This window comes from Elephantulus edwardii, unplaced genomic scaffold (assembly GCF_000299155.1).
Source record: "Elephantulus edwardii isolate Elephantulus edwardi_28Jun2011 unplaced genomic scaffold, EleEdw1.0 scaffold00064, whole genome shotgun sequence".
NCBI lineage: Eukaryota > Metazoa > Chordata > Mammalia > Macroscelidea > Macroscelididae > Elephantulus > Elephantulus edwardii.
Window position 1 is genome coordinate 140,343 of NW_006399814.1, and position 24,812 is coordinate 165,154.

Consider the following 24,812-nt stretch of genomic DNA (forward strand, 5'->3'; position numbering starts at 1 on the left):
GGAGAGGGAGGCCGGGGCTCGGCAGGGCGGGCGAACCACCTGGACTCCCTACACTGAAGTGCGTGCCCGCTCAAGGAGCGCACATGGTCTCGGGTCCGACCCAGTGAGGACGGCCTCCAGCTGTAAACCCTTCTCCTTCTAATTGGCCCTGACTGGGGTGGCTCTCCATCCCGCCTCAACTGCCCTCCCGCGAAGCGTCTCCCTCGTCTGTCCCCTCATCCTGCAGCTCCCAGTTCGGTCCCTCTCGCTGGACACTGGCTTCTTCCAGAAGCCTTAGAGGGCGAGCGCCACCTGGCGGGAGTGACGAGTGGGGCGCCCAGATGGTGGTGTCCAGCATCACCCGCCCCTGGCCTTCCAGAGCAGATGCCAGTGTAACTGAATTGTCAGGACCAGAGGATCCACTGCCTGAGTGGATCTGGCATAAGGTCAGGGTCGATGCATCAGGGGAAACAGTGCCCGCCTGAGTTTTGAGGTGCCAACACACTGGGAAAATCTTGAGGTGTGCTGGGACACTGGCCAAGCTACCAGGCCTTACACAGGGAGATTCTGCTGGAAAGTGCAGCTGGTGTCAGGAGACCAGTGGCAGAGACCTGGGGTGGGGGCACAGTCCACTCCTACCCCCTCCCAGGCTGGCTAGTGATGGGACTATCAATGGGGTGCTATGCCCACTGCAGGACCTATGTTCCCTTTTTTCCTTCTCTCAGGGAACATGGACGCTTGGCACCCAGAAAAGGAACTACAGCCACGTCCAACCCAAGTTCTAAGTGCCAACACCTCTTTACCCTCGTCCACTCATCCATTACCCTCTCCACTGTCTGGACTCCCTCCATAGGTCGGGCTCTGGTACCACAGGGCCAAAGCTCCGCACTTTCCACAGCATTTCTAGGTCACACATCCCTCACCAGGCACTATGACCTCTGAAAGTCCACAGAGACTTCCTTGCCAGAGGATAGCATGCTTCTACCCATCCAAACATGCAACATGTCCCTTCTGGGCTTCCTGGCCAGTGAGTCCTGACTCCTCCTCTGTTTTCCACATTCTCCCTGGTCGCCAGGCGACCCACTCCACTCTGCAGGGATCACACATGCCTAGAGACAGCCGGGGTTCCCTCGGTGAACAGCATTCTTCTGCTTCCCAACTCTTCACTCCCATAGCCAAGGACAGTATGTGGGTCTGCACCCCAGTCCCACATTAAAGGGGGCAGAGGCTTGGCTCAAAGGGGCCAGTTAACACCAGAGATATCTCAGGATGCTGGGCTAGATCAGGGGACACCCAGGTGGCCACTGGCAGTCTCTAGGCATGCCTTGGAGCCTCTCTTCATGATGAAAGGTGGTATCGGATTATTCCATCAAGGGGGCTAACTCCCTTCCTGAGCTGAAAACTGGGACCTGGGGAGGAGTGGGGGGAGGCGTGGAAGAAGTAGATGGTTCCAGGATACATGGGTCCAACTATACCTGACACTCTGCCATTTCTGCCCAGAGCCAAGTGTGTGTGGTCAGTCCAGTGACAAGCAGGTGCAGCAAAGGATGCATATCCACCACAAATGCTGTAGAAAATCTTTTGGGAATATTTCATTTCCCATCTAAAGACAAACATTTCCCAGCACCTCATCTAGCAGAGAGAAGTTGAGTACAACCCATAGCAACCCTGTGCACAACAGCTCTGAAGCCTGCCCTGTCCTGAGCCAGTCTCATTGACTCTGACATACCTACCCCCACAGCTCCAGTTACTGTCTCAATCCATCCCATATGGGGTCCTCTTCTGTGCTGTCCCTCCACCCTTCTGAGCATGATGTCCTTCACCAAGGATAGATCCCTCCTGGCCACATGCCCAAAGTATATGAGATGCAGCTTCAAAACCCTAGCCTCCAAGGAGAAACCTGGTTTCACCCTCTCCAGAAAAGACCTCTTTGTTATCTTAGTGATCCATGGTATGCTCAGTACTCTTCTCCAGCAACAAAATTCAAAGACATCAATTCTGTCATCCTTAGTCACTGTCCAGCTCCATGATGCACAGCAAGTAATTGAAAAGACCATGGCCTGGATCAGGTGCACCTTAGTCTCTAGACTGACATCAATGCTTCTCAGCACTCTGGAAACGTCCCTGAGCAGATTTACCTAATGCAATTTGTCTTTTGACTTCCTGACTGCTGATGCCAAGAGTGCTAATTGTGGAGCCTAGCAAGCTGTAACTGTTAACAACCTCAATCTCTTCTCCATCCATCAAACAGGACCTGAGGGCCTGAACTGCCAGCACCAAGGAGTGGTGGGAGGTGGAGAGAGGGGCCAGGAGAGGGCCACTTGCATGACCACCTCCCTCCTTCCCATGGGCACAAGCAGGAGCCAAGTCCAACGTTGTGTGACTGGTGTGTGACCATCCGTTCTCAATCTTCCCCTAGGCTTCCTCCCTAGACCTCAGACCACACAAAAACAACACATGGATTTGGCTTCCTTCTTCTATTCAACAGGGTTTATTGAGGGCCTACCCCCGAGCTGAACACTAAGTCACATACATCCATGCAGGCTCAGGGGAAGAGGAGCAGTCGAGCACCCCTTTTGGCCAAGGCAGGAACCTGTCCTACAGAGCTAGCTCCCTTACACACGCATCCCACCACCCTGCTCTCCTGAAGCACTTAATTGCTCTAAACTACTGGAGGATGGCTCTGAGGTGGATGAAGCTAGAAGGAGAGGGGGCTGTAGGGCAAACCTTGGAATGACAAGATCTCAGAGGTTCTGAGACCCCTTAAGAGACCTATGAACTCCTGGGGCCCCCACTTCCTCCCAAGTCCCACGTAAAAATGGCAGAATGGCCAGATCCCCCCTTTACAAGGTCTCTAACTTCCACGCCCTAACTCCTCCCTCTGCTTTCCTGGCAGACAGAGATGAGCTTTTGGACAGTCCTCCGGGCAACTAGAGGTGAGGCAGGAAGGTCCCATACACACCCCTAAAGCCAAGGGAAGGTCCTGGGGGCATGGACAGCAAAAGCAGCTGGTAAAAAGGCAGCAGGGAGTGGGGAGAGTGTGGCTGGAACTCATCCATTACTGCGGTCCCACAGTCACAGACCCAGGAGGCTCTCCCAAGTGGGTGTCCTCACAGAAAGGCATAGCACTGCCCCATGTCCAGGACACCCTGCCTCGTTCCCAGTCCAGGTAGAACACAGGATGGAGAGGGTTGGAGGAAAGGCACATGAGGGGGAGGGGCGATGGCTTGGTCTGGTTCTTTAGAGGATCTTCAAGACAGGGTCCAGTCCAGGGCAGACCCCAGGACATTACAGCCACACAGCCCTGGGGAGGCCACAGAGAGCCTGGAAGAAGCCTATGTGGCTGACAAGGCCACTAGGCACTCAGGCGGGCTGGACCTCTGATGGCCACCCATGACAAGAGGCCCACACCTCAGTCAGACCAGGCAGTAAGATAGGGAGGTGGGCATGGTGGATGGTGGAGAGGAAGGGGCTAGTGGGAATGGCCATTGATGAGGGATAGGCCCCCTCCCCGCCCCGCCTTGCTCACCGAGCTGCTGCAATGGGTGACTTCTTGGCAGGGTCCAGCAGGCCACCCAGGCCACCAACCGGCTCCTCTCCCAGGGAGCGTGTGTCTTTGTTGAGCTGCTGCAGGCGGGAGCTGAGCTCGCTGATCACAGTCGGCTTGCCGTCTTCAGGCCCAGGGAGCCCCCGGCTCTCCACGGGGTCCCCCCACAGCTTGGACCTTCTCTGGAAGAGGTAGCGAGGGCGGGCGGGCCCGGCGGCAGAGGCCAGCCCAGCGGAGGCGGCATGGTGCTGCTGGGCCATGAGCTCACTGTCAGAGGACTGCTTCAGCAGCGGGTCCCTGAAGGTCACCGGCCCCTTCCCCAGCGGGGACTTGAGCTTGGGCTTGGGAGGCACTGGTGGCTTCTCGAGTAGAAAAGTGTGTCCGTCGGCGAAGGAAGTGTGGGTGTCGGTGAGCTCCCCACTCTCTGAGCTCAGGGTGGACATACTGGACACGGTGGAGATGGTGCTAGTGGTCTCCAGGTGGGGGTCACTGGAGCTGCGAGTGTCGGCCTCCTCCACACCAGAGTCTGCTGCAGACTCAGGGGCAGGGGGCGGCTCGCTACCCGGCTTCCCTGAGGCCGGGCCTGGCCCCAAGGTGGGTGAAGGGCCTGGGCCAGGGAGTGGAGTGGCCAGTAGGATCCCATTTGCAAACTCTTCAGGAGGTGGCACCAGGCCAATTCTCGCAAGCTCCTCCCGGGTCTCCTCGTCACTGGAGGACAGCTGGGCTGGGGGCAGGTTCACAGCGAATGCCAGCTCAGGCTCCTCTTCTGAGCTGCCCTGGCCGGGCCCAGGGTCCACCGGGGTGCTGCTGGGAGGTGGGGCCCGCGGGCTGGGCAGGGGCTCTGCCACCGCGGCTGCTGACTGCATGGGGGCCGGGGCCAGCTCGGGAGTGCCCGGGCGCTCCTCTTCGGCCCCCAGCTCGCCAGGCTCCTGCCCATTGCTGGTGGCGTGCACAACAATGAGACCAGCTGGACGCTGCAGGGATGTGTCCAGAACACTGAGAATCATGGACTTCTTATCATCTGGGGACTTCCGCTCCTCTCGCGGTGCCTTCTCAGGCTCCCTGCGTGCCGGAACGGGAACCCAGGCCGGGCTCCTCGGGGAGAAGACTGGTGAAGCCAAGACCCCACGGTCTGAGTCCCGAGTCTGGACGTCCACAAACAGGGGTCCAGGGCGGTCGGCATCGGGGCTGTGCACAGGAGTAGGGGACCGGGATGGTGCCTGGGAGGCCAGAGCCCGCTCGCGGGCAGCCAAGGCAAGAGCCAAGGGTGAGCTAGGGTCCAGCGGCTTGCCTGTGAGCGGGTGGATGAAGGTGGACCCCGAAGGCCCGAGGCTGGGGCTGCTGCCCAATGGTTTCAGCGCAGACACAGGGGAGGGTAGCAGCAGGTCACGGCTGGGTACAGGGCCGACTCCCAGGATGCGCTCATCGATGGAGCGAGACGGCTGCAGGGAGGGCATGTCGGCGCTGGGGGAGCTGCCCTCGATGGCACCCACCGACAGGAACACAGTAGAGCGGCGCCGTTCCTCAAGCCTCCGGTCCTTGGCTGGACCTGGGCCGCTAAACGCCAGGCCAGGGCCCTCGCCAGGACTGTAGTCCAGACCACCCGGCCGAGGCCCACGGTGCGTTGGGGAGGGATCCCGCGCAAAGCTACCCGAGCCGGGGCCGCCGGTGCCGCTGAACGCCAGCGCTGCACGCTCCTGGGCGTCCTCCACTTGCAGCTGCTTCACCAACGGGCTTTTGCGGCGCTGTGGCTTGGATGGTGCAAAGAGGCTGGCGCTGAAGGCTCCCAGGTTGGCATAGGGGCTGTCGGGGCCTGGTGCCCGTGGGCGGCGCTTCAGGCGGTCAGGTGGTGTGGCAGCTGGAGGGGGTCGGGCACTGTCGGTGGCCTCGGGTGCCGAGTCCTGCAAGATTATCATGGAGCGTGCGCGCTTCTGCCGCTCTGGGTAGGGCAGAGGGCTCAGAGGTGCGCCTGGCTCATACAAGCCGGCAGCGCCCGAGCCCAGGCGCGCCTCCAGACCTGGCTTGAAGCTGGAGCGCACAGTGTCGTAGGCGCGGCCTGGTGGCGGTGGTGGTGGCGAGAAGGCAGGAGGTGGGCCCGAGTCATAGTAGTAGGGGCCAGGTGGGGGTGGTGGCGCAGTCTGCGGTGGCGGTGGGATACCGCGGCCCTCGCGACCCGTGTCCTGCATGGAGGAGCTGCGCGGGAAGCGCCCCTCCAGCAGGGACGCCAGCTTCTCATCCTCCCCTGCAGACAGACACCCAAGCACCTGTAAGGTCAGCAAGGCACCTCGAACCTGTGCTAAGCCCCCGGCACCCAGGCTGCATGCCCCAGCAGTGCAGGAACGCCTGGTGGGAGGAAACATGGCCGCTAGGACAGGGACCATGAATGGGCAGGATGGGGAGGCAAGACAGCCGCTGGATACGGAACCAGAACTTTCAGGTGAGGCCTGAGCTTGGCCGCTGGCAGGATTCCCAACACAGGCTGAGAACTGGCAGTGGCCCAGGTGAGGGGGTGCCCTGCAGGGTGAGCTGTCCAGAGGCTCTACTTTCAGATGTCCACGTGGGTGGGGCTAGGAGGAGCTGCTCACCAGTAAGTGGTACAGGCACAGCTTTGCAAAGGCCAAAACTAGCACTAGACTGGGGAACCAAAAGCACATTCTAGAATGCATCACTGGACAAGGGATGCTTGAACACAGGCAGCCAACGTGACCATTAGGAACCATGCCAGGGTCACCACCAGGTACCACACTTTCATCAGGCGATGACAGAGCCTGTATCCCTCAAAGGCAGAGACATGGCTGGAGTCCAGGATGGGGAGGGGGGGTGACCAGATGGAAGAAGGTGAGGCAGGAGGCTGACCACCAGATTCAGGTCAGTCTTACCTACTACTGGCCCAGTAACTCCCTCTGAGCCTCAGCTCCCCCAGGGGCAGCTTACAAACAGCCCACCTCACACTTCACTCAGGCATGGCATGAGGTTGAGGACCAGGCAGCTGGTTCCCAGAGCCTTTGGGAGGTCCCTGGGAGAAGGGACAAGATGTCTAATTTGTGTGTAAGCCTGGGTTTGAATCTCAGCCCACAGGCCCTGGTCACACCTTAGAATACCTTGAAACTGTGGTTCCTTCACCTTGAGGGAGGCCGTCCATCCCTTTGTGGGATCTCTCACACAAAGACCCTCCCTTCCTCCAGCATGGACACTGACCAAGTAGCAAAGAGGCTGGGCAGCTGCCAGCATGGGGTTTCAAAAACTGACTGGACCTCCTGTCAACTGCCCCAGGGCCACTGGGCTATCCTCCACTGGACGAGTCTAAAGAAACTCACAGCCTGGGCTATATAGGTGGAGTGTATCCAGGGGCCCAGAGGCTGGGGACATGCAGAAATAGGAAGTGACAGGCCATGTGTAAAGACTGGGCAGGGACCTTTCCACGTGAGGAGAGGCAGCAGATGCAGGACCCTCGTCTGCTGGTAATGTCATATCACACACACCTGGCACTGAACAAAGGTCATGAGGGCCCCTGAGAGACCCAGAAGCAGGACTCTCACATTTAGGGGTCTGAACCCTGAGGCTCCAAGAGGCACTCCGTGTGCCCAGGCAACAAGTGGGCTTGGGAAGTAATGCTGACCAGTGCTTGTGGGACAGCAGGGCAGTGAGCTCCCTACAGGGACACATGTCGCCTGCAGGAAAGCCTCAAGCCACTTCATACCCTCAGAGCCTCCTGCTCGTTCACTGACCTTGTGTCCCTCAAGCCCCATGTGTCCTGAGCCCCAGCTGTGGCTGGAGCCCTGGTCAACCCCCACAGCACCTGAGCAGGCCTCCTCCCGGGACCATGTGTACACCTCCCCAGGTGAGTCATGCGGGTGTGGAAGCTGGGCTTGGGGGACCTGAGCCAGAGTAATATCAGGTGGGCGAGGGGATGTCCAGTAGTAACTGGGCAAAAGACAGGTCAGGCTGCTGTGAGGCTGTGATGGGACTCAACCTTTCCACCTGTTCCCTCACCTGTAAGACAAGAGGAACTTCTTTGAACAGGGTAAGTGTAAGCACTTACCGACAAGTGGAGGGGGGGAGCACACTGGATGAGTGAGTAGGGCAAGGTCAGGAAAAAAGCTACCTGGGTGTCAGGGGCACAGCTGGAAGAAGCTAAGAACAAGGCCTGTGACATACCAGACTTGGAGAAACACTGAGATGGGAGGGAGGAGGGGACAGTCCCATAGGAGGCACGTGGAGGGGGTCAAGTGCTGCAGTGTGGCCAGAGGCAGTGTGGTGTGGACAGCACCAGCCATCAGGGCCAAGGGTGGGAAGGGGCAGGGCCTGTACGTAACATGTGTGGGGTGTATTCTCGAGGTGGGTATAAGGGGAGGGCAGGAGCTGAACGTCGGTTAGAGAGGGAGGCAGATTGCAGGAAGAGTATTTTTAGGATCAGAGACTCAGCATGCACTTTGCTGATGTGGAGCAACAAGGAAATGAAGCCACAGACTTGAAAGAAGGGGCGCTAGTATCCTTGGGGGTCGGGGCATGGAGACAGCAGTGCTGACAGGTCGGGGCAGTGGATGGAGGTGGCCTAGTGGACAGGAGGCTGTGAATGGAGGGGTATCAGTGGACAGGGGGTGATGGATAGAAAAGAATAAGTTGGGGGGAAGAATAAGTGGACGGGGCGGGTCCAGTGGATGAAGGGGAAATCAGTGGATGGAGGTGACCCAGTGGACAGGGGCCAGTGGGCAACAATAGTGAACACCTTGAGCATCTTCCAGCCACCTAGCTGAGACAGGGGGAGGACTGATCTCACATATGACCCACAAACACACACAAAGTCCCTGGGTGGGTGCCAGGAGAGGAGAAAGGATCTGGATAAAATCTGGAGACCTCAATCAGACAGTGGGACCAAGACAAAAAAGCTATAAGATCAGATGATAGAGCCAGGGACAACCCGAGAGGCAGGTCTCCCGCAGCCCCAAATCTCACTCCAATCCCTACAACCAGCCTGGCACCCTGCCCCCACACCCAACATCCAGCCTGGTCCCCTGCCCACCCTGGCCCCACACCCCACGTCCAGCCTGGCGCCCTGCCCCATGTCCACCATGGCCATCTGCCCCACATCCAGCCTGGTCCCCTGTCCCATGTCCAGCCTGTTTCCAGCCTGACATCCAGTCTAGCCTCTTGCCTCATGTCCAGCCTATCACCAGCCCTATGTCCAGCCTGGCTCCTTGACTCACGTCCAGCCTCATCCCAGCCCCATGTCCATCCTGTCTCCAGCCCCACATCTAGCCTGGCCCCTTGCCTTACATCCAGCTTCACTCTGGGTCTAACCTGGCCCTCCACTTCATGTTAAATCCCAGTCCCTCACCTCCCCAAACCATGTCCAATGGCCCCCCACCCTGGGCCCTGGCCTCTGCTCCACATCAAGCCTGGCCCCCACTCCATGTCTAGTGGTATCCACCCATGTCCAGTGGCCTTACCTACAGATTTGGTCCGCGGAAGCCCCTTACGCAGTGAGCCAGGCAGCTTCTCTGGGCCTGGGAGGCCCTGGCGTTCAAACAGTGACTGTGGAGTTAGGTTGACATGGAGGTTTGGGGCCCAAGTGCTTCTTCAGGCCCTGCCCACCCCTCTGAGTCTAAAACCAGACACCCCAGATGCTGAATCCAAAGGCACCTGAATACAGGAATCAGATCTAGGTCAGCTTTAGCCGACATGGGTGGATGAAGTGTGGAAGACAGTGAAGCAGAGGACAGCAGGGAATGGGGGACAGAGGGACGTGGGGACAGCAAGGCGTGGGGATAGAGGGATGTGGCGGGCAGCCGGGCATGGGGACAGTGGGAGCAGAGGGGCATGAGGGTCAATGAAGCACGAGGATGGTGGGATGTACGGGGACAGCCAAGCATGGGAGGCAGAGGGACGTGAGGGACAATGAGGCAGGAGAATAGCGGGATGTGGGGGGACACAGGGGCATGAGGGTCAGAGGGACATGGGCACAGTGGGATGTGGGGGGCAGAGTGACATGGGAACAGCAGGGTGTGGGGACAGTGGGGTGTGGGGGTAGGGGGCATGGGGAAATGAGGCAAGAGGACAGTGGGATGTGGGGGGGACTGTGGGGCATGGGGGGCAGAGGGACGTGGGGACAGCAGGGTGTGGGGGGACAGCTGGACGTGGGGACAGTGGAGCATAGGGGTCAAAGGGGCACGGGGACAGCAGGCCATTGGGGGCAGAGGGGAGTGGAGACAAGGGGAAATGGCAATAGTGGGACATGGGAACAGTGGGGCGTGGGGGCAGAGGGGTGTGGGGTCAGTGGAGGGTGGACCTGAGAGGTTTGGGGACAGGGGAGGGTGGGGGACAGAGGGGTGTGGGGACAGCAGAGGGTGCGGGACAGAGGGGTTTGGGGACAGAGGGGTATGGGGAACAGAGGGATGTGGGGACAGAGGGGTGTGGGGACAGATGACTGTGGTCCCAGACCTCCAGGGCAGGAAGGGTCAGGAGTAAAAGCCAATGTGAAATGTGTTGGCCTCATCTGGGGAAACCAGGGGATGTCCTCCCCTCCCAAGTGTAGTCAAAGCAATGGACCTTCATCCTCTGCAAAGAGGCCAACATCCAGGAAGGACACAAGTGCATGGATTTCCCAGTGCCCTACATGCTGGGCAAACAGCAAGGGCCGTCACATGGGCCAGCCTCCAGGGCACCCAGGGAAGGCCCACCCAGACTCAATGCACTCAACCACCCACCTGCACCATGTGCAGGGTATGGGGGCCCGCAGCCTCCCATTGCCGTCACCAGCAGGACCCACAGACCCAAACATGCCCTGCCCAGCCACACTCACATTGATCTCGGCTGGTGTGATCCTTCGGCTCGTGGGCCTCTGCTTGACGGTGGCCGCACGCGAGTCCGCGTCCGCAATGTCCGGCCTCAGGGTGGGCTCTGTAGCCGCTGCCAGGATCTCATCCAGCTTCTCTGCATGATCAAGGATACTCAGGTCAGCACCTGACTCGGGCTCTGTCCACTGCCTCAGCACCTCCCTGCTGCCTAAGGCTTGTCACTCCCTTCAGAGGCCCACTGCCTGGACCTCCTGACCCACTGGCCACGTCCTTGCTCTCAGGTGACACCAGGAATGAGACCAGGGTGGGAAGGGCCTGTGGAGCCTACACCTTGTTTTCCTTTTCTAACTGCTCTGCACCATCAGCCCTGCTCTGGGAGGTGACCTGCTGTGTGCTGAGCAGACAGGTAGATGGGGAACAGAACCCCATCCCTGGAAGGTTATGGTCTAAACGGTTTTTGTGAAAACAGGGACCAGTTCTCCTAGGGGGCCACAGAGAGAGCTGGAAATGAGGCCATGCTGGAAAGTCACCTGAAAGTGACCAAGGTAGGAGTAACTGGACAGGGACAGCTTTGTATGCACTTACTAATGAACAGCTGAAATTGGTGGTTTAAAAGGCATCGGGATTGGCCACCAAAACAAGCAGCAATGTTACTACACTACACATGACTTGAGAATGTTCTCGGGCCCCTGGTAAATGATGCCCCTGGGGATGGGATGGTCATCAGGGCTGAGAGCTCACTCAGCTCCACTTCAGCTGCTCAGGAGCAAATGGGTGGTGGGTCTGCAGTCACACACCCACTTCAGGAGCCCTGACTCACTCTGAGGCCTGTCCACGCTCCAAATGGACTCATCTCCCACTCAGGCCAGTGCGAAGACCACAGGCATCTGTGGCCAGTCCAGACCATTCTGCTTCTCCTCCTAATCTGGACTGTGGGTTACATGGTCCACTGCTTCTCCTCTAACCCTCACTGGGCTGTAGGACCACTACGTCTTCTCTAAGCCGGGCAGTGGGCCCACAAGCTCCTCTGCACCCCAGACCTGCCTGTGCCCTGCTGACACTTCTTGACCCCCCCACCCCACCTCACAGCCCATCCATCTGCACTCTAGTACACACAACCTCTCAGCCCACAGTCCATCACCAGTGCTCTGCCCCTACCCCCTGTGTGTTCCTCCCCCAAGCTGCCTGCATCCTGGTGCACATACACTGCCTAGTGGCCCACTGTCCTGCACCCTGGCACTCATGCTCATGGGTGTACACACACACATACTCTGCCTTGCAGCCCACCTGTGCGCTCTGCTTAACCCCCCCCCTCCCACCCCCCCATGCCACACCCCACCTGGCCTGCCTGCACCTTGGCTGATCAAAGCAGACCTCACATACTCATGTCCTCACTGATGGCATCAGAATGGCTCTGCCTGTGGGGCCGTTGAGGTGGCAGACACACTGACGGCACCTAGAGCTCACACTTCAGGCCACACACATACTGTCCATGCTCACACTCCGCACCCAGCCTGTGCTGGGTGGATCAGGGGCAAGCTTGGAGACGGCTCATGTGTGAATTCTCTCCTTTTGTCCTCAGTTACACATCTGAAGATGAGGCCGTGGATGCTAAGAGGGAGAAATGGGCCTAGTCCACAGGCTCAGAAGGAAATGAAGGATTCAGCCACGTTAAGCCACAGGGCTGCGACTCCAGGGGCCAACGAACTGGGGACACAGACCCTGAAGTGGGAGGGGGCGTCCAGCCATTGGGGGGCTAGGACTACACAAAAGAAGGAACGAAGATCCTGCACTGTCCTCAGACTACAAACCAGTTATTAGTAACATGGACGTGAATGATCTCAAAGATCAGGGGCCCGGTCTGGGCAGCGGGGCATTGGGACTCATCCAGCCTCACTCCATTGCCACTAGGAGTTTCTAAACAATCAGGCCCAAATACGGTCATTGCCACTGCCCCTGTCAGGCACCACAAAGCACACAAGGTATCCTGGAAAGCTGAAGGATGGTGCCCAGAATTTTCCAGAAGTAGCCTAGGTCTGTCCCAGCAGGAGAGACCTTAGCAGCCCTTTAATACTGAAGACACAGAGACAACTCCACTAACTCCTATGTAGTAAACAGTGAAAGGGCTGCTGTGGCTGGGACCTAAGGTCACCCCACACCTTTCTGTGTCCTCTGCAGCCAGGCAGGACATGCAGGGAGGAAAGTCAGAGCAGCCAGAGGTTAGGTCTGAAGGTCAGGGAGCTCTCAGCACTGGGCCAGCCAGATGCAGAGAACTTTTGGAGACAAAAGAACCAGCAAGGTGAACTGATATCACCCCAGCACTGTCCACATGACCCATTACTGCTTTCTACACACTCGAAGGTTCAGTCCTCACAGTAAAGGGGTAACTTTCACACAGCTTTCCTCCCAAGGTCTTCTAACTCCCACCCAATGACTGACACTATGCAAGCAAGGTCTTTGTGACACACCAAGCAGACTAGAGAGCTTGTTAATAGAAATATGGTGCAAGTGCCACTGTGGAGGCAGGGCTGCACTAGAAAGGCATAAAGAAGAGGACTGGCTGGTTTTGTCATCCTCCTGGGATTGAAACGCACCATCCCTCTGGCAGAAAGGAGGCACCTCACTACCAAGAAATAGGAGTGGAGTGTGCCCATCAAACCCAGGATCCCTGCACTAAGAACATCCTAGAACCAGGAAATGAGAGACAGCACTGAGACAGAGAAAGTGAGGTGCTGCAGCAGAATCCAGAGGCCACAAGGGATGGCAGGAGTCTTCAGACAGAAGGAAACTTTCTGGTGGGAAAGGATGCCTCCAGATTTGTTGGCAAAGTTACACTTGTCAACGCACGAAGCCAGAGGAGCGAACAGATAGAGGTCACTGATATAGGATGGTGGGTGCCACCAGGCAGTTATCAGGGTGGTGAAAGGACTTAGTAGCACTTGCTCAAACAGGGCATAGCCAAGAAGCTGTCCTAACCATATACTTGAGTTGTCTCTGATTTTAAACTGTAACCTGTTGCTTCTGTAACAACGTCCATAACTGTGAGTATTGTCTGTGAGTTCTTTGTGGCCACTGTAACACATCACCAAAGCGAGCAGAGGAGAATGTCACGAGAGGGACAGCTGGCGGCAACATTTGTGAAGAGGCTGGAGAGAGTAGAAAAGTTTGACTTCCATCTTATAGGAACAGCCTTGGAATGTCAGTACTGCTGCTGATTCTTTTCCCCACCTTGTGAAGTTAGATCAGGTGATCTGACACTCTTCTGTTCCATTTGTACAGACCTCCTCTTCCAGCCTTTCCTTGAATAACCATCACTCCCATTCTTCATGGTCTCTCTGCCCCATCTGGACTTCCTTTGCTGCCCAGCTCAGCTCTGAGCTCCAGGTCTGTGGATGTGCGTGATCAGCTGCACCCCTGAGAACATGCACCCTCTTCCCAGGGACATAAGCTGAGCCCCTTGACCATGACCTGTGAGAGACCTTCTGTCATTTCCAGGAGGCCAGCAGGAAGGCACAGTCTGAGCCCATTACTCAACCCTCCTGACACCAACACATCCTGGACAGGGTCAGGAAATACTTGGCCCTGGGACACAGAGGCCCCAGAGCATGTAACTCACCCCCTTTCCTTCTCCGAATTGAGGCTTGGAATTAAGAAACAGAGCAAAGGGGGTAAGAGGTAGCTTCATACCTGGCACCCAAGCCACATTCCCAATGCCCACAACTCCCACCTCATCAGCAACCAAGACCAGATTCCTATATCAAACTGGATGGGCATATCTACTGAAATGCTAAGTCATTACACATTTCCAAGCTCACAGAAGACCCCTAAGCAAGGACATAAATGTGCACATGTGCATACACACACATATATGCACACACACAAAGAATATATGCCCTTAAGCATACACACACATGCAACTCACACACGTATGCATGTGCTCATGCATGCATGTGCACATATGAATATTCACACACAGGCACATATGCATGCATTCACCCACACAGGAAACTACGCACACGTGTACAATTCTCTCACAGGTAAATCTTCACTTTAGTTTAAATGTTTATTCAGAAAAGAGAGAAAACCCTATAAAGGCCAATACAGAGGCAACTGCTGCCTGGGATGGCCACCAGATCTCTGCAAGCACGCTCAACAAGGCAACCATGCATGAGTGGCCAAGAGATCATTCCAAAACTGAGGCCACTTACAGGACCCCACCATGGGTATGGCACCTGCCTGATTAGCTCTTCTCTATTCTCACCCCAAAGGGGAAAGGACCCAAGAAATCATGTATATTGAGATAAAGGTGTCACCTGCAAGCCTCCAGGACAGCAGCAGCCTGGACAAGCCAGGTCCCTCCCTGGCCAGGGTGTCTACTGTGTTCTGTGACCCCACCATGTTCCTGGCTCAAGCTGAACAGATGGAGACCAGGGGATCCTCTACCTGTAGGGACAGGTGAGCTACCTTCCTATCCTTCTGCCATTTGTCTGAAAAGAAGGGTCCCCACCTACCCCTTTCTCTCATCTTCAACTCAACCTTCCCTCTTCTGCTAACACCATCTTCCCACTAGGAGGCTCTCCACATCCTCTGAGCATGGTCACTCTGGAATGCACCTGCACCCTTGCCACCTGTTCTTTCATTTCACACTTCCTTCCTTTCTAGGTGTCTAGTATCCTTTAAGAGACAGTGGGAATCCTGGCAATAACTTCAGTTCAACATTACAACTCTTAGGACTGAACTGTTTGTGTTAGGAGCAAACCACCAGGTCACCTCTCTGTTGTCTAAAAACACAATCATCTGGACTGTGGGCTGATTCCTGAGTAACTGGGAAAATCATGACAACGGCTTGGCCTTCCCCACATGAGGTTTCCAGGACTAGTTGCAAGGCCAGTAGGTGGGGCTGGCTGCCCAGGATATCTGCCCTCTAGGGCTGGCCAGCCCTCCGAACAAGGCAATAGAAGAGCCCAGGTCTACGCTGTGGACAGAAGCCCTGGGAAATGCAGTAAAAATTAAGACATGAAGCTACAATCATGCCTTCCTGGAAGACAAGTCCACAGCGCAGCTGAGAGCAGTAATGTCATGAGGCCAGCAGGGCAGGAGAGGGTGCAAGCTGAAGCTGCGGTTAAGGGAGAGAAGGGAAACTGCTTCAATACATGAGTGTTGGTACTTCATGCAAACAAAGCTCAAGAACAGAAAGGAATTCTGTTCCCATGAGGGAGAGTCTGACCCCAGGATTATGAATCTAAGGGCTCAAGCCCCTCTCTATGCAGTCAGGAAGATCCTTTCTGAGACTCATACAGCTATGGAATTCTAAATGAACAGTTATTTTGCTCAAGTCTTTGGAAGTAGTATACCATCATCTTTTGGCATCTATTGTTGCCAAGTAGAAGTCAGCTGTCAGTGTAACCATCATTTTGCCATTTCTGCAGTTGTGGCAAGCCATGTTAATTAAATTCTTAGTCATTAACTCTTCAAATATTGCCTCTTCTCCATTCATTTTAATCTTTACCTCTAGAAATTAAAGTGTAGTCTGTCTAAAAAGTAAGTGGACTTTAGGCTACAAATCATTTTGAGAGTCAGAGTTCCTTTTGTAAATGTGGGAAGAGCTAAGTCTGGGACTAGGGTCGAGCTCACATGACAGAAGGCAAAAATGCTGTTAAAAGTCACACATCAGGAAATGTCAATGAAAACAAAGTCAACAGTGACATTCGTTATCAGGGCACATTCACACAACACTGTTCATGGTTATATATGTTAAGACATGTCCATGAGGATCCTGTTCAGAGTCATATATGTTGGGATTGTCCATAAGTCTCTTAAGCATTACATGCCAGCACATGCCTATAATAATATTGTTAATCATCATGTACATCAGGATTGCTGTTATCACATGTGTCAAAAATCAGCCATGATAATGCTAATGGTCATATATGTCAGAACAAGTCCATGATGAGGCTAATTAACCCTCACATATTCAAGACATGTCATCATAATATAGTTGATAATCACACTATCAAGACATGTCCACAATATGTCATAGACAGTTACATAGTCTGCACATATTCATGCTGATGATACCCCTGCCACATCCTTGATGACAAATCATGTATGTCAACACAAGCGAATGCACAATAGTAACACTCCTGTACATTAACACGCATCCATCATGAAAACACTCCTGTACATCGACACACGTCCATCATGATAACACTCCCGTACGTCGACACACATCCATCATGGTAACACTCCTGTCCTTCAACATGCATCCATCATAACACTCCCGCACGTCAACACGCATCCATCATGATAACAGCCCTGGATATCGACACACAACCATGATGTTAACACTCCTGCACGTCGACACGCATCCCGACATGCATCCATCATGGTAACACTCCTGTACGTCGACACACATCCATCATGATAACACTCCCGTACACTGACACCCATCTGTGATGGTAGTACTTCTGTATGTCAGCACGCATCCATAATTTTAACATTGCTGCACATCAGCACACAGCCATGATAACACTCCTGTACTTCGACACACATCCATCATGGTAACACTCCCGTACACTGATACCCATCCGTGATGGTAGTACTTCTGTATGTCAGCACGCATCCATAATTTTAACATTGCTGCACATCAGCACACAGCCATGATAACACTCCTGCACATCAACACACATCCATTATGTTAACACTCACATGTCAGCACACATTCATGATAGTAACACTCCTACACGTCGGCACACATCCATCATGGTAACACTCACATACGTCGACACACATCCATCACAGTAACACTCACGTACATCGGCACACATCCAGGATGGTAACACCCATGCACTTCAGCACACGTCCATGATAACACTCGTGTACATCAACACACATCCATGATGGTAACACTCATGTATATCAGGATACATTCATGTTGTTAACGGTCACACATATTCATGACACCTCTAAGACCACTATGAGCATATACGTCAAGACAGGAACATGTACATAATGATGTTAACAGTCACATATATCATGTCTCTTCCGTGAAAATGCAGTTGAAAATCATTTCTGTCAGGACATGTCTATGATGGTATGAACTGCCACATGTGTCAGACCACTTCCATAAGGTTATTAATTATCATCTATGTCAAGACATTGCCCACAAGACCTTTCGTATCATGCGTATCTGAACACACTCATGAAACCTGCCATCCTCATGCTCACCTCCCAGAGCCTGTGGACCCTCAACAAGGAACACTGTTCGATGTGCACTGGTCTGTGAGGTCAGTGGCTTAGTGCCATTACTCTACCTTGTTGATAAGCAAACGTGTACAAAGAGGGCAAAGCAAGTGCAGAAGTTGTGAGGTGAGCACCGAGCAGAGCCAAGGCTTTCCTCACTCAGGATCTGCCTTCCCTCAACCAGAAGTGAAGCAGGAGTAAGCCAGAGCGTGACGTGGAGAGCAACGGGATACACACAAACACACAGAGGCACACACATGCATATAAACGTGTGCACGCAGCACACACACACACACATGTCAGCGCATAAGTCACGTGGGCCCATGATGAGGCTATTAACTGTCACATGTCAGGGCATGCCACGTGTACGCTCACACACCCAAACACGTACACACACACGCGTGCATGCACACATGCTTGCACACAGGAAACCTACCTTGGGACCTAAGCCTTATTTCCTGAACACACCTGTTCAGGTTTCCCCTTGGCCTGCCCCAGCACTGTGCCAAAGCCCCACTCCACAGGCACCAGTCTCCCCATCACAGTGGTGGGCCATGCACGTAGACACTCCGAGCCTCCCTAAGTCTGTCCGCATGCCCATCCCTCCATCTGCACCTGACGGCCCATTCCGCTGTATCTACCCATCTGCCCCGCACGCCACTCACCAAGCTCTTCCAGTTCAGCTGTCATAGACTTGGAGCGGAGGGTCAATGTGGTACTGGGGGCCCTCTTGGGGGGAGGTGGGGCTGCAAAGAAGAGGGAGGCTTTGGGCCTCCGGTCCAACAGCAGGCGCCGTGGGGTGGCCAAGTGCAGGTGCCACCTGCGCTCAACCGCCTGGACCTCCTCGTACTCGCGCGAGGAGGAGTCACACTGGGCGAGGATCTTGTTGAGGCTGCGGCTGGATGCAAACTTCTTCATGGCGTGGGCTCAGGGCCCCGGACTGGGGCCTAGAGGGTGGTCAAGGACCTTTGTGGGGGTCACCACGTCTGGCTCTGGCCTGAGTACTTGCCCTGCAGGTTCCCAGCGCTGGGCCAGGGGGCACCAGAGCCATGGAGTGGGGGCTGGGAGGGGTCTCCCTAGAGGCCTGGCTTCCACTGTCCCCTGAGCACCCCTGGACACAGGTGGCCTCCACCCTCCTGAGAGATGAGGGTGGGGCTCAAGGCAGCTGCAGGGCCTAGGCTAGGGAGGGCCAATGATCCTCTTGGGCAGGGCTGCGGCCGCCACGGCGCCGCTAGAAGACGCTTTTCCTCTTCCCTTCAGGTGCCGCCTCCCCCTTCCCTCCGACAATAAGGCGGCAGCAGCGTCAACCTCACGGTTGCCATGGCAACCCCGGCCTCCAGGCAGCTGCTGTGGTGTCGGAAGGAGGGCGTCCACCAAACCAGGGGCTGCTGCGGGAGCCAGGAGGGGGGTAGGAACCCAGGGCAGGACAAGGAGCCCAGAAGGGGAACCTGGGGTAGGAGAAGGAGGCTGGGCAGGACAAGGGGTCAGAGGTAGGATAGGGGGCTTAGAGCAGGACGGGAGACCAGAGCAGGCTGGAGGTTTCTGGGGCAGAATGTGGAGGCTGGGGCAGGACAGGCGAGCCAGGGCAGGCCTGAGGTTCCTGGGACAGGACGGCAACCAGGGTATGATGAGAAGGCTGGGGCAGGACAGGTAGGTGAGGGTGCAGGGCAGAACAGGGCCCAGGGTAGGATGGGGGGCTGGGGCAGGACAGGGAAGACTAGAGCAGGACAGGGAGTCCTAGGGTAGGACTGGGGGCCAGGAGCAAGATGGAGAGACCGGGACAGTCTGGAAGTGCCAGGGCAGGCAGGGATTCCAGGGAAGGACGAGGAGCCTGGGCCAATACAGGAGAGCCTAGGATGGAGGTCCCAGGCAGGATGGGGAGTTGGAGCAGGACAGAAGAGCCCAGAGGATTCTGAGGGGTGAGGCAGGGTTTCCAGGGGTAAGAAAGGCCCAAGGAAGGGTCGGAGTCAGGGGTCAGAGGCTGGAGGGTCCAGTCCAACTTCAGTGAGGGGGCCAGACGGGGCTGGAATCTGGACTGGGGATCTGACTCGTGTGGTGGGGCTGAGGAGAGGAACAAGCCAAAGTGGCATGAGCCCCCACCTCACCTCGGCGGCGAGCTCCATCTTCTTCAGGCTTGCGGGTCACTGACACGACCTTCATGACCAGCCGGTTACCACCCTGCCGGATCAGGGCCACCACCTGCTTGTGTCCAACCTTCACCACATTCACACCATTCACCTGCAGACATACAGGCTGCTTTGCCCTCTGGCCAAAGCTGGAGTGGGGGTCAGGGTTGAAGGTCAGGACCAAAGCTGGGACTTGAGGGGGACCTCAACACTGGGACCTTAGTGTTGAGGTCAGAGTCATGACCAAGTCAGTACTGGTGGGGTTGGGGTTAGGACCAAGGTCAAGGCTGGAACTGGGACTATGTCCAGGATAGGGTCAAAACCAGTCGGGGTAAGCGTGAGTCAGAGCCAGGCCAGTGTTTCTCCTAGGTCATGGATCCAGGTAACAGGGTGTCTCAGGGCTGGGGGCAGGACTGGGTCAGGGTTGGGGGTACTGAGTCATAAGACAAGGACCAGGCTGTGGGGGGCGAGTCAGGAACAGGGATGAAAATGGGGCTGGGTCACCTGGAGGAGCAGGGAGTGGTGCAGAACGTGACGGAGGAGTGGTGTAGGTGGGGGTGGGACAGGTCATAAGGTGCCAGTGGCGTTCAGTGGGGTTCAGGGCTGGGAAGGACTTGTGTCAAAGGAGAGGACATTTGGGGTTGGGGCCTGGTCGCCATGGGCCAGCCTGCAGAGCGGGCCTCACCTCAATGAGGAAGTCGCCAGTGCGTAGCCCCGCCCTCCAGGCCACGCCCTCCACATCCACAGACTCCAGGTACTGCAGTGCTGGGAAGGCAGGTGTGGGCGTGAACTCCTCAATGGGGGTCTCAGCTGCAAAGACAGAGGCTCAGCGGGGGGCGGGGGGGGCCCCAAGCAGGAAGACTAGCATCCTAGCTTGTACTCTCTCCTCTTCGAACTCGTGTGATGAACCCCCTAACTCCTCCACAGCAAACCACAGTTACACACAAGAGGTACAACCTAGGCTGGGGTAGATGCGAACCCAACCCAGTCACCACCTCAGCAGAGAGCTGGAGGGGTCGGGAAAGAGGGACACTGGTGAAAGCCAGGATGCCTGAGAGGGCACAGCCCTGTGCAACCCCTGCCCCGCAGAGTGGCCCCCCAGCTCTCTGATTTCATACCTACACACACACCCAAACCTCACCCAACACTTCGGCCTCACTGCTCCACACCCCTCAACTCAGTACCCTGACCTCATCCCTCCACGGGGACCCTTTCCCCTGACCTCACTACTCCACGGGGACCCTAACCCCTGACCTCACTGGGGACTCTTGTCCCTGACCTCACCCCTCCACGGGGGCCCTTCCTCCTGACCTCACCCTTCCATGAGGACCCTGCCCCCTGACCTCACCCCCTCCACGGGGACCCTGCCCCCTGACCTCACCCCTCCACGGGGACCCTAACCCCTGACCTCATTCCTCCATGGGGACCCTTCCCCCTGACCTCACCCCTCCACGGGGACCCTTTCCCCTGACCACTGCTCCACAGGAATGCTTCCCCCTGACCTCACTCCTCCACAGGACCCCTCCCACCGCACCCCTCCACGCTGGCCCCGCCCTCTTACCACACCCCTCCACACTGGCCCCGCCCAGCACCTTTGGCCCCACGAAGCACAAAGCCAAAGCCCTCGTGATCCCGTTTCTGCAGCACAGCCACTTTGTCCTCGATGATGTAATCACTGGAGCAAGAGGAGAGAGGGTTGGAGGAACAAGCTGACCCTTAGGGGCATCTAGAGAGCCCCCACTCCCCTTGCCTTCTGACCTCTGCATCCAACCTCATGGATTACCTCTCAACCAGCCAGTGTCCCTCCCTCCCATCCACATGCTCCTAGCACCACCAGGTTGTGTGCACTCGAATCCATCGAGTGCCCACTCACCCATCCAGTGCCCAGCAGTGTCCAGCTGTGTGCATACTTCCACCCATCAAATGCCCCTCCACATGCCCCAGCAGTGCCCAGCTGTGTGCATACCCCACCCATCAAATGCCCCTCCACATGCCCCAGCAGTGCCCGGCTATGTGCACGTCCTGTCCACCATACCTGTGGGAGGTGAGGCTGTCGTAGGAGCCCACCGTGTAGTGGCGGAAAAGTCTCTTGGTACGATCCTCTCGAGTTTCTGAAGGGAGTTTCAGCAGCTGATGGGGGGTCATGTCTTGCAACTGGACTGACTGTCCCCAACCATGCCAGCAACCATCCTGTCCATGCACACCCATCCATGCCCAGATAATCCAAGCCCAGAGGGTCCTGGAGCCCAGAGGGACCTGCAGGAATCCTGGGAACTGTGTGTCCTCACGTCTGTGTCTGTGATTCACACTCTTGAATAAAGCCTGTGTTTGTGTGTGTGCACATGCATTTGCATACATGTACCGGTCCTTGATCCAAAGTTGTGCATAAAACTGTGCTCATGTGATATAGCTGTGTATGACACATGCTCATGTGCGTGCATCTCTAACCCACAAGGGCATGCTCACATGTGTATATATCACTGTATGTCCATGACACTGCTGTGCAGGAGAGATGAGCTCATAGGTGTGCAAGCATCTATGTTTGTGATCCTGAGTTCTTAGGTGTGCATCCATCCTGCTATGTACAAAGGGTGTGTGTGGGGGTCTTTGTGCATGCACACATCCATGTCTTGGCTGTGGCCTCCAGGCATGTATAAGTGCTGTGCTCACTTATATCTCCTGAGTGTGTAGGTGCTACACTTGTGTAGGTATCTATGACTGTAAGTGTGTGCTGTCTCTATGATGCACAGCTGTGTGCAAGGGCCGTGCATGTGTTTCTACATCTGTCTGTAACACACAGTGGTGTATAAGTGTCATGTGGTGGACAGTTGTTTATAGGGGTTGTGCTCATGTGTGCATGCCTGCATGTGTCTGTGTTGCACAACCACATGTGAGGGTCATGCTTGTGTATGTGTGTGTGTGTGTCTAGGGTGCACAGCTGCATGGAAGGACTGTGTGCGTGTGTTTGTGTGTCTATGGCTCACAGCTACGTGTAAGGGGGGGTGTCAATGGCGCACAGTGGCATGTAAGGGGTGTGTATGCGTGTGTGTGTCTATGGTGCACGGTTGCATGTAAGAGGGGGCTGTGTGTGTCAGTAGCACACAGCTACATGTAAGGGGGGGTGTGTGTGTACATATGTGTGTCCATGGCACACAGCTGCATGTGAGGGTTGTGCGTGTGTGTGTCTATGGTGCACAGCTGCATGTAAGTGGTGTGTGTGTGTCTATGGTGCACAGGTGCATGTAAGGGGGTGTGTGTGCGTGTGTGTGTGTGTCTATGGTGCACAGCTGCATGTAAGTGGGGTGTGTGCGTGTGTGTCTATGGCGCACAGCTGCACATAAGGGTTATGTACGCGTGCTTGTGTATGTCTATGGCACACAGGTGTGATTAAGAGTTGTGCTCGTGCGTGTCTGTGTGTATGTCTCCATGGCTCTATCATGTGATGATGTAAAGTGCCATGCTGTGTTCCCACAGCCACTGGTGTGCAGCAGCCTCCAGTTGTCACAGAAGCCCTCATCGCCACACTCCCTTGTCCTCAGTCTCAAGGGTCCTTTGCTCCTGCATCTGAATGGGGCTACAAGTCTAGATGGCAGCCCCCCCAGGGGACTTCCCCAAACTGTCCTCTTCCTATAGCATATGACAATCTCTCCCCTGGCTTCAGGAGCTCTGCAGCTACAATGTACAACTCACACTCCAGCCACCAGCCTCCCTGCTGCATGGCCACCCCTCCAGACACAAGGATTCTCCTGCTGTGCCAAGAGAACTTCTGGCTCCCCAGAACACAGAGCCCACCAGGCTTCACTCGCCACACCTGCACCCCCAGCATGGACCCCAGCTCCTCCTCCTCCTCAGTCATCAGCAGGTCTCAAGATCCCTCTACTCGTTCAACAGGTTCTTAGGGCTCCTGCTGTGTCCAAGCCCTGTTGGCATTCAGTTGTGGGAATATAGCAAAGATCTCTGTTCTCATGGGGTTTATCCACTATCTGGTGAGAGAACGAACTGAAAACAACAAAAAGTCGTATCAAGTCTAACAGAAAATGCTGACAGGGCTCTAGGAAAACAAGAGAAAAGGGTTACAGCAAGTGTCTATCCATAGTCAGAGTGGAGCCAGGGTCCCAAAGGGTCACTTGGAGAAGAGCAAGGCATGCACCTGAGGCCAGATGGAAGGACTTCCCGGGAGGGGCCCCCATGGCCAAGTCCAGAGAGTCCTGCACTGTCCAGGAGGCAGTGAAAAGCATGTGGGCTCAGGCCAAGGAAGTAAGAAAGGGCAGTGGGAAGCACCTGGGGGCACTACGGGGTCTGGCATCCTGCCTCTCCCATGAGAGCAAGGACCACAGGGTCTGGTACCTTGCAAGGACCATGGAGTCTGACACCCTGCCTCTCCCATGACTGTAAGGACCGGGGTCTGATACCCTGTCTCAAAGACCACAGGGACTGGTATCCTGTAAAGACCAGGGTCTGGTGCCCTGCCTCTCCCATGACAGTGAGGACCACGGGGTCTGGTGCCCTGCCTCTCCCATGACTGGAAGGATCAGGTTCTGGTGCCCTGCCTCTCCCATGGCAGTGAGGACCATGGGGTCTGGTGCCCTGTAAGGACCACGGGGTCTGGTGCCCTGCCTCTCCCATGACTGGAAGGACCACGGCGTCAGGTGCCCTGCCTCTCCCATGGCAGTGAGGACCACGGGGTCTGGTGCCCTGCCTCTCCCAAGACTGGAAGCCTCTTGAAGGTAAAGACCATGCCTCATCTATCTCTGCGATGCTCACAACACAGGATCTGATGCACAATAGGCACTCAAGATGCTGGCTAAATGGACAGACAGGCAGACAAATGGATAGGTGAGCAAACACTATCGCATACACAATCCTGCAGTGATGATGATGATAGTCCTGACTAGATACACAGGTAACATGCAAGCAGAACAGATGTAGGACGGTGAGTCCACCACAAAGACATACAGGCTTGGTGGCGGAGGTGTTCAAGGTACATGATGAACTGCAAACATATCTGAGGGGCCTGCCGAGCAGACCATGGGCGAAGACCTGGATGGACACTTCTTAGCCATAACCAAGCACCCAGTGGGAATGCATCACTAGCGGTTGAGAACATAGGATCACACTGCC

General features: G+C 55.9%; 1 protein-coding gene across 1 annotated transcript in view; it reads right to left on the reverse strand.

Moving 5' to 3' along the window:
- SHANK3 (SH3 and multiple ankyrin repeat domains 3) overlaps positions 1-24,812 on the reverse strand; it is a 53,263-nt gene that overhangs the window by 2,116 nt on the left and 26,335 nt on the right. Inside the window, exons 18-26 of the mRNA XM_006888096.1 lie at positions 21,727-21,802; positions 21,284-21,366; positions 20,377-20,501; positions 19,671-19,803; positions 18,231-18,311; positions 13,940-13,963; positions 10,329-10,459; positions 8,977-9,061; positions 3,509-5,768 (exon numbers count right to left, since the gene is read on the reverse strand). Of these exons, the coding sequence (XP_006888158.1) occupies positions 3,509-5,768; positions 8,977-9,061; positions 10,329-10,459; positions 13,940-13,963; positions 18,231-18,311; positions 19,671-19,803; positions 20,377-20,501; positions 21,284-21,366; positions 21,727-21,802 (2,998 nt within the window). The remainder of the gene's footprint in view (positions 1-3,508; positions 5,769-8,976; positions 9,062-10,328; positions 10,460-13,939; positions 13,964-18,230; positions 18,312-19,670; positions 19,804-20,376; positions 20,502-21,283; positions 21,367-21,726; positions 21,803-24,812) is intronic.